The sequence below is a fragment of the Lepidochelys kempii genome, chromosome 2 (assembly GCF_965140265.1).
Source record: "Lepidochelys kempii isolate rLepKem1 chromosome 2, rLepKem1.hap2, whole genome shotgun sequence".
Lineage (NCBI taxonomy): Eukaryota > Metazoa > Chordata > Testudines > Cheloniidae > Lepidochelys > Lepidochelys kempii.
In genome coordinates, this window is record NC_133257.1 from 111,647,946 (window position 1) to 111,661,164 (window position 13,219).

General features: G+C 42.7%; 1 protein-coding gene across 6 annotated transcripts in view; it reads right to left on the reverse strand.

Moving 5' to 3' along the window:
• Positions 1-13,219, reverse strand: part of DTNBP1 (dystrobrevin binding protein 1) — a 182,551-nt gene that overhangs the window by 138,890 nt on the left and 30,442 nt on the right. For all 6 annotated transcript variants that reach the window (XM_073331954.1, XM_073331955.1, XM_073331953.1 and 3 more), the window contains 2 exons: positions 9,865-9,925; positions 4,674-4,806 (listed from right to left, as the gene is read on the reverse strand). In XM_073331954.1, coding sequence (XP_073188055.1) covers positions 4,674-4,806; positions 9,865-9,925 — 194 coding nt within the window. The remainder of the gene's footprint in view (positions 1-4,673; positions 4,807-9,864; positions 9,926-13,219) is intronic.

The window sequence follows — 13,219 nt, forward strand, 5'->3', positions numbered from 1 at the left end:
CAGGATATTTTATTAATGCTTCATTTTCTAAAAACATAAGCACGTATGAAGTTAGTCGTAGATTGTGCTTAATTCTGAGAAGCTTAATTAAGAGTCTCAGGTATCTCACTCAAAATCCCAGCTCTAGAGATTCAACCTTCTCTTTAGAAGATCTAGAGGGGAGACTCACATGAGAGGTTTTAAGATATTGTGCTGCCCCTTTAAGAGCAAAATGTGAGCAACTGCCTTCACCAGTCCTTGTGACAAATCCTTGAGAGCAGAGGGAAAGCACATTACCAGGGAGATCAAAAAAGAATCTGCAGAAACATCCTGCATGTCTGCCCCCTAAGGAAAACAGTAGTCACACTGGGCTAGATCCACAAAGGGACTAGGGAGACAAGGCGGGTGAGATAGGATCAGGTGCCCTGCCACCCAGTGGAATCAATCCTCAGCCCCACATTAGGTGCCCAGGCTTCCTATACAATGCATAGGCAGTTAGGCACCTAAAAAACAAGAGAGTCATAAAAGCCTGCACACAGAGCAGGGACGTGCCTAAGCTGGCCCGTAGGAAGTGTCAAGAAAAGGGGTGCAAACAAAGCCCTGCCCCTGAAACTCAGTTAGGTGCCTATCCCCGCTTGGAATTCACAGCTGTGAACCCTCCCCTGGAATCAGGCACCTACACCAGGTTAGCCCTTTTGCAAAAAGGGGTGGTGGCGGTGCGCCCTTCCCACCCCCCCCTCCACCCCCATACCTAATAGTTCAGTGGTTAAAGCACTCACCTGGGTGGTGGGCGATATACCCACTCTGCCTAATTTGGAGCAAAGACTTGAACTCATGTTTCCTAGGTAATTTCCCTAACCACTGGACTATAAAGCAATTCTGGGGTGGGTATCTCAGTCTCTCCTTTTGAAGCTATTTTACTTTGCATGAAATACCTAAATACTCCTTGGAGCAAGGACTGGAACCTGGGTATCCTGAGAAAGTGTGCTAATCACTAGGCTATAGAATCTCTCTCTCTCACCCAATGAATATTTAAATATTTTATACAGAGAGGAGGTAGATCCATCTCACAGAGAAGGAGGTCTGAATCACTTCACCTCATGCTACCGGCTGCTGGGTCCAGGCTGAGTGGGGCATGACAACACAGAATGAGGAGGGAGCCGGAGCCAGAGGAAACAAATGACTCACTAGTATTAGAAAGGTTGTGGGAGTTGGCACCTTTTATGGCAGCTACAGCTTTGTAAGAAAGACAGTTTGTGAGAAGGGGGATATTTTGTAGCCTTTTCAACCATCTCAGCACAGAACTTGCTTATGTGCTGGCTGGAAGCAGGAATTTCTTTCTCCAAGTGTGTCTGTTGAGTTTTGAGGAGAAAACCCTTGAAGACAATGAAGAAAAAGTTAAAGTTAATCTTTTACAAATCCTGTAAAGGCTCTGCTACAAAGGGAGACATTTCATCTGTGTGCCATTTGGAGGCAAAGAATTCTGAAGCGTTCTTCCTGAGAAACAGTCCTATGCTCAGAGCACAGATACAGTCAGCCTGCCCCTGGAGATGGGGAATGCCCACTGTGAAGACTGACATGGAGGCTACTGAGAATGATTCAGTTCTAAATACCCATAAACTCTGACATACAAGACAGTGATAAGTGATACTTGCTCTAATTTACAAGATGAAAGAAATATATAGTATAAACCTCTAGGAGGCAGAAGAGTTAGCCTACAGAGTGCAGTTCATAAGTGTATAATTTTAAAGCTTTCAGCTACATATTCTAAAGCAAAATATACAAGAAAGCTGTGATAGAACTAAATTTAGTACATTTTAAAGAGTAAAGAATACTGTCGGTATTGTAACATTTACTAAGACCCTCTAATTCTCCCTCTACTGAAAGCAGCCTATCAGATGTTCTTAATACGGCACTGATTTGAAAGCTGAAGCAAACAGTTTACAACAGTGATTCTACTTTTCAAAAACACTGAAAATCGTAATTCCCTCAAATACAAATACAAACAGCATATATTCTAGTATACAGTTCTCCTAATTCATAGAATATGTGAGTGTGCTCCAGTGGGCACAGTATTCTGCCCCCACTTCTGTCCTGTGCCATCTAATCCGTCCCTGTCCCACTCCTGTCTATTCCTGACCCATGGATTCTCATCCCAATCCCATTTTCTTCATTTAGCCAATCCCAGTTTCCACTCCCCAGGTTTCCCATTCCGGTCCCAGCCTCCTTGCCCAGCAGTCCTAAATTTCACTCATCCAGACTACAGTAACTCCTTGCTTAATACTGTAGTTATGTTCTTGAAAAATGCGACTTTAAATGAAATGATGTTAAGCGAATCCAATTTTCCCATAAGAATTAATTTAAATATAATAATAATGTGGTTAGGTTCCACGCACTTTTTTTCACCAGACAAAAAACATTATATACATATTGTGACAGGGTCGGGCCAGATGGCTACAGGAGAGTGACAGAAGGCAGATACAATTAGCTCCAGATTAAGCAGGTCCCTTTTCCCTTGGTAAAGTAACAGGGGCAGTTCCAGAACAATCAGGAGCTGGTTGGAACCAATGAAGGCAGGCAGGCTAATTAGGACACCTGGAGCCAATTAAGAAGCTGCTAGAATCAATTAAGACAGGCAGGCTAATCAGGGCACCTGGTTTAAAAAGGACCTCACTTCAGTCAGTGAGGAGTGCGCAAGTAGCTGAGAGCGAGAGGACATGCTGTTGGAGGTCTGAGGAATACAAACACTACCTGGCATCAGGAGGAAGGTCCTGTGGTGAGGATAAAGAAGGTGTTGGGAGGAGGCCATAGGGAAGTAGACCAGAGAGTTGTAACAGTCACACAGCTGTTACAAGAAACACAGTAGACAGCTGTGATCCACAGGGCCCTGGATTGGAACCTGGAGTACAGGGAGGTTCTGGGTTCCCGCCATCCCCCTCCCCCATATTGGATATAAGAGGAGTTGACCTGGACCGTGAGTCCCACCAGAGGGGAAGGTCCCTGGCCTGTCCTCTGACCCACTAGGTGGATCAGCAGAGACCGCGGGGATTGTTCTACTTCCTTTTCCCCATGCTGGCTAGTGATGAGGTTAGCTGAGCGAATGGCAGGTTTGAGCCACTAGCAAAACTACTGGGCTGCCATGAACCTCTGAGGTGAGCAAATCCACCAATAAGCGCAGGACCTACCAAGGCAAAGGAGGAACTTTGTCACAATATACAGTATAAGTTTTAAACAAGTTCTAATCAGAGGATTGTCTGGGGACCTGATCATGAGCTCCCTGAGCTTCACTAAAGCAACCCTGTTGATACCAGGTGGGATATTTCCCAGGGAATGCCTTGCTGCTAAATGATGAACTAGCACTCAGCTGAGCCCTCAAGGGTTAATACATTGTTGTTAATGTAACCTCACACTCTACAAGGCAGCACCAAGGGAGGAGATACGATAGAACAGCAGCTGCAAACACTTCCCTGGGGAAACAGAACAGGATGATGAACCCACGTTATACACGCACCACTCCCTCCTCCGGACAGTGCATGCATGGCTGCACAGGTGTTGACTCACCGAAGTGCACGGGGGGCGGTTGGGGGGCCGGAGGGAGTGTGCTCAACCCTCAGATCTGCCCCAGGCCCGCCCCCACTCCACCCCCTCCCCCAAGCACATCCTCTCTCCTCCCCCCAGCCTCCTGACCACCCATGAAACAGCTGATTGCTGCAGAGAGGAGGTGTGGGGAGGGAGGGGGAGGTGCTGATCCAAGGGGCCGCCGGAGGGGCAGAAAGCACTGGAGTGTGGTGGAGGGGAGCTGATGGGGAATGGGGGGGCTGCCAGGCCACCCTGCTTCCAAGCCCCCACAGCCAAACAATGTTATAAGGAAACAGTGCGAAACTTTAAATGAGTATATTCTCTCATCGATCAGGGACGTAACAATGAAACAACGTTAACCAGGACGACATTAAGTGAGGAGTTACTGTACTTGTCCCAGTTCCCCATCCCAATCCCATTGTCCAAACCACCCCAAATCTCCTTCCCCATCTCCTTAACCAATTTGTGTTTCCCCCACCATTACCCCATGTTCTCTATACCCACTGGCTTCCAATCCTAATCTCCCACCCCAGGCTCCCTTGCATCTCAGTTCCAATCCCCATGTGTCCCCCCTAGCTACTTGTCCCAGTCTCTTTGCCCAGCCAGTCTCAGTTCATCCCACACCCCAGCTTCTCGTCAGATGTGTTTCCCCTCGCCTCCACAGGTGCTCAGTACCAATCTCTCTTCCCACCCCCAGTACCTCAGCCAATCTCTCAGTCTCCACCCCTCCCACACACACACACCTATTGGGTCCTAGTTCCCACCTCCACCCTATTTCTCTCTCTGGCTCCCAGTCCCATTCTCCTTGCCAGATTAGGCAATTCTCTCGCAGAAATGCAATTTACAGATAAATTATCTAGGAGTGTTCAATAATTGAATACACTCATATTATGTATGATAACCAGCTAGTTTTCAGGCAACTGTTACAAACATGTAAGCATTTAAGCAACAGAGACAGACATTCTATAAAACAGAGAAATCATCTATTAGAGTAAAAATAGCTTTATAATTATATAAATATAATTCACAGAACAGCTGAATTATTGTCAGTCCTATGTGACTAAATTTTTTACAATGCCCTTTACACCTGTTAAAAAACACATCACACAACTTACCCAGATTTGCTGTCATGGACTCCAGATCTCCTAAAAACCCTGGAATTTGCTGAAGTTGTTCCTGCAGCTCTATTAGACTACTCCTCTTCTTCTCCCAGTGTGCAGAAAGCATCACAACTTCGCTATCCACTAGCTGTAATATTTACAACCAATGATAAAACTTAGTTTGTATTTACTTGCAAAATAGTGATTATTAATTCATGAACTTCAGCTTTTGAGCATCTTGATTGATTTTTATAATCCATGCATCCACAAAGCCTATGACTAGAGCAATGAACTTTCACTGCTGAGAGAGATGGTCACAGTATGCTTTTGTACAGATTGAGGGGGGGTGGGGTTAAAAATGTTTAAATTCAATATGCACTAAAAGGAAGTCTCCATAAAATGTAGCCTTTGCTATTCATGATCAAGTATTTATTTCTACTTATTTCAGGAGTAAATATTTATAAAAAACAGCTTCTCTGTGAAGATTCTGGCCCTCCTCTCCCCCAAGCTTAAGGTCTTAAGTATCTGAATACCCTGTCCTTCAAGGCAGAGTGATTTAAATCAGCAAGCAGGAAACTGTTTTAAATCATCTTTTGTCATCTTTTTATGTTTGTACTTTTTAGTTATTTTTGATTCTCAATGATTGGTAAACATTAAAACATGTTGATTTGTTACTAAATACAGCCTTTACACTAAATTATGCTTCATTTTTCTTAACCAGGAAAATTGCTTAAATCAATCTGTATAGATTAAGTATACTATACAGCTTTACATACATTTATTCAGATGCTTAATTTTTTAAATTTTTATGACGTTAGGAAAAGGTGAATGATGCATTTCTTATTTACTAGATAAATGAAAAAACAAACAATATCAACGTCTACTTGGATGGAAATTAAAATTAAATTAAAATGGACAAAAACAGCTTTTAAAAATTTTGTTTATTAGTTTACTCCTAGCAAATTCTGCGCCACTGTGGGCATACAGAAACATGTCCCCCCGCAGATTCTCTTTCACACAGAAAACTGGTTTTTGTGGGGAAGCAAAGAAAAGCTGCACTTGTGCTCACTCACCTATCCGCAGCAGTGGGGATGCATGTGTTTGGGTACCCAGAGCAGCTGGGGGAGAGGTAAGTCACTGCAGGAGTGTGGTCTGGGGATGCCCCGACTGCCCAGGGACATTAGTCCCAGCTGGGCAGGGTGAAGAAGGGGAGAAGGATGACAGAGAGAGAGTTCCCCCCCTCTGCCCGGATCAGCCGGGGCTGGGTCAGATCAACCCCCCCCCAGAAACCTCCCACAGCTACAGGAAGCTCTGCAAAGTGGGATGGGGGCAGGGCTTGGCAGGAGGTATCTGGGTGTAGGGGGTTAGGCTCGGCTGGGGGTGGGTCCAGATGCACAGAGGTTAGACAGACAGAGGGAGCAGCTCCCTGTACAATGACCCCTTCCCCCCACCTCCTGGCCCCATCGCTCCTCAGCCATAGGTGAAGGAGTCACTGTGCAGGGAGCTGCTCCCCTATTCACCCAATGACCATGCATCTGCTCTCCCCCCCGCCAAGCCTCCCCCCTCCACAAACCTGGAACCCCCCCCCACATCGGAAACCTCTGCACCCAGAACCCCAGACTCCCCACAGCCTCACCCCCTGCATCAGGAACCCCCCACACCCAGACCTGCACCCCACTGAGCCCCAACCAGCTACACCCTGGTCCACACCCCACCAAGCCCCAATCCCCCAGCACCTAGACACCCCGCTGAGCCCTAACCACTGCCCCTGGACACTTCAGTCCCATTCCCCCTGCACCTAAAACCCCTAACAAGCCACTGTGCCTCCAGATCCCCCCACAGAGTTGCCAGCACACAGACTCCACCACACAGAAACCCAATACTCGAGGGACTTCAGTGCCAAAAAAATAAATATTTTAAAATTCTGCAGACCATTTTCAATTATTTGGTAATTTATTTCAATATACTTGTCAGGAAATAATTGAAAATGGTATGATTATATTGTGTTATTTTGACAAATGAAGTATGCAGAATTTGAAAATATTATGTGTAGAATTTTTATTTCTTGGTGCACAATTCCCTCAGGAGTATTAAGTTAAATAAAACTACCCTAAATGTGCTTAATACATAAGAAAAGGTTTATCAAAACATGTTCTGCTTTTAAAACTGATTTATTAAGCAAAGGGAGAATTATCTATATTAAGTGAATTGAACAGAATGTTTCTGGTCACCACATCCTTCAAAATTTTAGGACTAGTTGATCTCATTCTCCCTCACCTAGTTTTTATATAGAGATTGGAAGTTTCCCTGCTTTTTCAACTCCAACTGGTTTCTTAACTCTGAATGAACTAGATGAGTAAACCAAAAGGAGGAGAATATTCTTCTACAGGTGTGAAGACAAGCTACTGCTATCGAAAGCTGTTTTAGCTCTTAAACTCGGATTAGCCAGTGGTTTTACCTAGTGCAGTAGTAAACTTTCTTTAAAAACTTAGCAAACGTGCTATTTAGTATTATTTTTATTTACTCTACATTTAAATAGATTATAAATTTAGGCCTTAACAACTGTCAAAATTTCAGGTTTATTTTTTTAAAAATAAACCTGTATTTAATTTAAATTTTAAAAATCTGATATTTGTTTATTTTTTTAAAACATTAATTTTTATCTGCCCTGCTGCCCTTACAATTAAGGACAGAGAGCTCTCAATTCACATCTCTGGGTCCTCTGAAGAAGCCCTCAAGGAAAGAAACATGAAATTCCAGACATTTTTACGGTTAAAAAAATATGCAGCTCTAAAGTGGTGGGTTTTTGTTTGTTTTGTTTTTTTAAGTCCTTCAGACCTCTTTAAACATTGTAAAGGAAAAGAGGGCACAAAATAATATCCAACTGCTATCACATCATCTTTAAAATATAAACAATATAATTCTCTGTGAACACAACTGTTGGAATTATTAATATTTGAAATGAATATGGGAAACCACCAAACACTAATTTAATCATAAGTTCCTTTATTACATTCAGAGGCCAAATGGTACTTATGCAATAACGCTAAACATGCCTAAAAAGCCTAAATAATATGCAACGTACTACATCCAAACAGTAAGCAAACACGTATAAGTATCTTGATCAAGATACTTACAAACTCAGGCTAAACTCAGGGTGCTTAAACCCATATTGATTGGCTCCAACATGGTCAGGCAGATATAAGCAATGAACCCTTTAAGACTTTACTTTTTATACCGTTACCAAACAAGTGATGTCACTGCCAATTACTGACTTCAGCTAAAAACCAATTTGAGACAGTTCACCCTTATTTCCAGTCTTAATCCAGATAAGCTTTACAACCTCCTTTCTTCCCAAGGCCTTTCCTCCCCTCCTTTTTGCCATGCAACAGTTTTCCATTGCAACTGGGTTCACAAAGGCTTTAACACTGGTGTGTGGGTTGGGGAAGGGCCGTGTTGGCTCATGTTAAGATTCTCTTTGTTTGATTTAAAACCATCTTCAGTCACCCCTATTGATCAGAGGCTCTCTTTTTAGAAACTTCCCCTTATCTTATTATTCTTTGAACCAGACATCCTCCCTATTTTATTCCTGCTGGCCTTGTAGTTCATTGTTTTCAAGGCCTTCCTTCTACCTGCTAGTCAGGACTTTCCTTAACCAACCTTAAGCTAACTTTAATTTTATACTTCTACAAAAGGATTCTCAGTACTGGATACAGGGGTTTATCTAGAGGGGAAAATATCATTTAAATATGAAGCTGTAAGCTGGAAATGTAACCTAAATTAATAAAACACTCTTCCAGCACTCTATACTTAAGGAAAATAAATACAATAAAGCAACAAATCTTTCTTCACATATTACAGTCATGTGGAAAAATGTGAAAAACTTCAGGCATGACAGCTCAAAAATGGTCAAAGCAATTTTACAGAGCAGTGGGGGTAAACCTTTGACAGTAGATGATTGGACTCTAAGACCAAAGAGGTTCCTTCCAGTCTTCTATTCTAAATATCAACGTTTATAACCATCTTAACCATTTTGCAACAATTTAATCTTATAATGTTACAAGCCTGATTTAGTCTTTACTAATTGTAAGATATTTATAATTTCACATACATGATGCTTGGAGAATAATAGCTCATATTTAAGTTTGTAGATGCTTGTTTTATTAAATTAAGTGTTTAGCCCAATTAAATAAATTCCTAGGCGAAAACTGTTTTCCCCCCAAAAATGAGTGACAAGGAGAAAAGCTCCAAAAATACCTTCCCCTTTGTTACGGGATAGGAAGATCATCTTCTTCTAGGATTTCAAAGAGAAGCAGTGAATAGCAACAGATTTATCAAGGCTACATACCTTTGTCTACACCTACAGCAGCACGTAAAGTGTAGCAAAACGCTGCAGTGAAAGGCTCTGGCAGCAGGAAGACAACAGGGCACTACACTGCCAAAAATATCAGTGTATATGCGTGAGGCACTGCTTAGAAATGTCGAGAGCCGTGAACAGTATATATCGTGGGGGATCAGGCATGTATGGCACTCTATCTCCTAAGGCACGCCTCACTGTATATACTGCAATTATACCCCAGCTAGCTGGGCATGCAGTGTCTGTACATTACATGCTGCCACAAGTGAAGATGTACCTTAAGTCACCCATCTGGTATAGTGAGGAGTTTTTAAATCTGAAGCAACAGACTTTGTAGGAATTTTGGAAATTCTGCTTCAACAACTACCACCTGCTAAATACAACAGAACCTCAAAGTTACGAACACCAGAGTTACAAACTGACCAGTCAACCACACACCTCATTTGGAACTGGAAGTACACAATCAGGCACCAGCAGAGACCCAAAAAAAGCAAATACAGCACAGTACTATGTTAAATGTAAATTACTAGAAAGAAAGGGAAAGCAGCATTTTTCTTCTGCATAGTAAAGTTTCAAAGCTGTATTAAGTCAATATTCAGTTGTAAACTTTTGAAAGAACCACCCTAATGTTTTGTTCAGAGCTACAAACAACCGCCATTCCTGAGGTCTTCGTAACTGAGGTTCTACTGTACAGGATTAATCAAGTAAAAACAGTCAAGTCCAATTTAACAATTATCCAACTGTAATGTAATTTGAATCATTTATCAAAATACTGATATTTATTAGAATTTTTTTTTAAAAGTTTCACAGCTCTTCAGATATTTTAACAGATGTAATTTTTTTTCTTACCTCTCCAGCTTTTGCACATTCCTTAGCTCCTTTGTGAAGGGCTGCCCAAGTGTCTTCATACCTGAACAGAATAAAAATTAAAACTTTGGTGGTTATGCTTACCATAAATTCAGTCCCAACTCAAAACAAACGTTATGAATGTTGGTGTTTCATCTTATCTGTGTATTTCTAAATGCAAGTTTCACATTAGTAGCGTATTTGTCCCAGTTGAAAACTTTGCATTTGCTGCTTAGTGCTCCATGGATTTCCTAAACTGCTAATTAACCTGCTAATTAACACAGCCAAGTAATATCTTCAAAACTGTACAGAAAACGAGACAACTAAAAACACTAGTCCCATAAGGAAAGCAATAAAATACTTAACATTAAAGATCTTATAATTGTATATAACAAAAATAGCATTCTGAATAGGATATTTATTTTCTTAAAGGTATATTTGCCTATGGAATCTGCACTCAGAATACATACATCCATGTAAACTTTTACTGGAACACCGAGTAAGACCATTGACCCCAGAGTTATCTAAGAAGCTTTTCATCCATACAGTGACTGTTTATTACAATGCCAGGTGCACTTCCAGATGCTGCAAATATAAACTATTATTTTGATTATTTACAGTAGCACCTAAAGGATTGAGGCCCCACTATAAGAAGTTATTTTGGGCTGATACATCTAAGATATACAAGTATGTGTAAAATACATCAGAATGAATTATGGAAGTGCAATATGCGTTTGCATAGGCCAGGGTGGATTGATTTATATGGGGCAGGCAAACTTTTTGGCCTGAGGGCCACATCGGGTTTCGGAAATTGTATGGAGGGCTGGTTAGGGGAGGCTGTGCCCCAACCCCCTATCCTCCTCCCCTTGCTTCTCTCCGGCCCCTGACCCCCCCCCCCTCCGGGACTCCAGCCCCATCCAAACCCCCCCACTGCCTGTCCCCTGACTGCCCCCAGAATCCCTGCCCCTGACTGCCCCCCACCACCCCATCCAACCCCCCTCCTTCCGACTGCCCCCGGGGACCCCTGCCCCCATTCAACCCCCCCCCGTTCCCCGACCCCATCCACACCCCCGTTCCCTGACCAACACCCCGAACTCCCCTGCCCTCTATCCAACCCCCCTGCTCCTTGCCCCCTTCCCGCGCAGCACAGAGCACTGCTGGTTGGCAGCGCTACAGCCACATCACCCAGAGCATTGCCCAGCCACCCAGAGCATTGCACTGGTGTAGTTGGACCATATGAACTGGAACCATAAACTCACTGAACATTAAATCCCACCAAATGAGGGTAAATCCATCCTCATCATCATATCCACTCATTATACTGCACACCTGAACATAGCCATTATATGAACAATATAACCCCATATCTCAATGTCTGTACTTTGACCCGTTAAACTTTAACCCCCAATCGGGGACATTGCAGATTAGGTATTCCTTACACCACCCGTTCCTAAACCGAATTTCGCACCCCTTGATAATCTGTACCTTATTCCCTAATAACCAGAAACTTCTATGCTTAAACTCTGTACCGTTTTCTTTTTACTTCAACATCTTAATAAAATTATTAAATTACTCTCCGTAACTGCTACCAGTAGCACATTCCTACGCAGAGCAGTTTAATACACTACACCGCCAGCATGTCGTGCTGAGGCTGCGGGGGAGGGGCCGGGGGCTAGCCTCCTGGGCCAGGAGCTGGGCAAGAGGGTCCCGTGGGCCGGATGTGGCCCATGGGCCCTAGTTTGCCCATCTCTGATTTATATCCAAGTGATTTAAATCACCAACTTTAATCATGATTTAAATCACACAGCAAGAAATCTTGATTTGTATTTTAGTTATTTACTCAAGAGGTCAATTCTCATTGGTTGGTAACCATTAAGCCGTGTTGATTTGCAGCAAAATATACCCTTTACACTAAATTTGGTTCTTTTTTGCTAACCAGGAGGAGACACTATAGCTATACACTTATTTAAGCTGTTAATATACCTCATTTATTCAGATTCCTAATTTTTTACACTTTATTATTATAAGTGGTGAATTATGCACATTTCTTATTAACTCTTTGGAATTTTCCCCTCCATACACACACTTGTGATTTGTGTCAAGCTGCAACAGGATGAAGATTAGAATTCAATTAAAATGCATAAACACAGCATTTTTTAATGATTTAACAAAAGTAATTTAGATATGCTGGACACCTAAGAAAAAAGTTTAACACATTTTGCATTTAAAACTAATCAGTGTATTAAACAAAGGAAGTATTTGTAGTAGTGAACTGAGCTGACAGTGACTAGAAACAAGGGCCCAAAGGCACAAACACACTTAGGCATCTCAGTCTGGGTTTAGGCACCACTGTGATTCATAAAACTTCCGCATACCCCTGTAGGTGCCTAAACTCACAATGTCTAAATTTTCAGGGGAAGAAAGTTCCAAGCTTCCACTGCCTCACTCTAGGTACCCAGATGCCTAACTCCTGCCTAAGCCCCAGAGCAATGCATGAATGGGGGAAGAGAGGCATTTGCCTGCCTATCTCGCATGGGAAACCTCATCCAGTAGGTGATCTCAAAGGCCATTACTAGATCAGGTCCCATTCAAAACCTGGTTGGAGAACGACTAGTTCCAGAAGAATCTATGCGTAAGGTTGGCATGGAAGAAAGAAAGAAAGTGTTTTTGGAAGAAGTGAACATATAGGCAAAACAACTAGCATAATTGGTGAGGCATAGCAGGGGACATGAAAAAGTACAAAAGCAGGTCAGTAAGAAGGACCTACATTACAAAGGAACTTGAAATGGTAAGTACCAGAAGCCTGTACACGGTCTACTGGAGAAGGGAAATCCAGCAGAACTCTATATTGCAGGGGTGGCCAAACTGTGGCTCACGAACCATATGTGGCTCTTTTACAGTTAAAATGTGGCTCGCAGAGCCTTCCACATTCTCCCATTCTCCACCTACCAGAGCTCAGCACCTCTGCCTGCCAGATAAGGGTGGTGGGATAAGGGCTTCTGCCCAGAAGGGAGAGGGGGTCTTGAGGCTTCAGCAGCAGTAGGGCTGAAGCCCTGAGCCCCAGCTCTCGAACTTCTGAAGATTGTCGTGTGCAACTTGGAGGGTCAGTAAATTTGGTCACCCCTGATATATTGCAATGTGGTTTTGGCACTAAGCATTAGAAATTGTCACCCTGACACATACCAATGTTTTTGAAAGATGCCCGTTTCAGACTTATCCATTCAGAAACGAAAGCGTACAAAGATTAACCACTTTTCATACACTAGCCACTACTTCTATTTCAATAGAGAAAATGTTGTCACACTGGGCCCTGGTCTACACTACAAGTTTAGGTTGAATTTAGCAGCATTAGATCGAT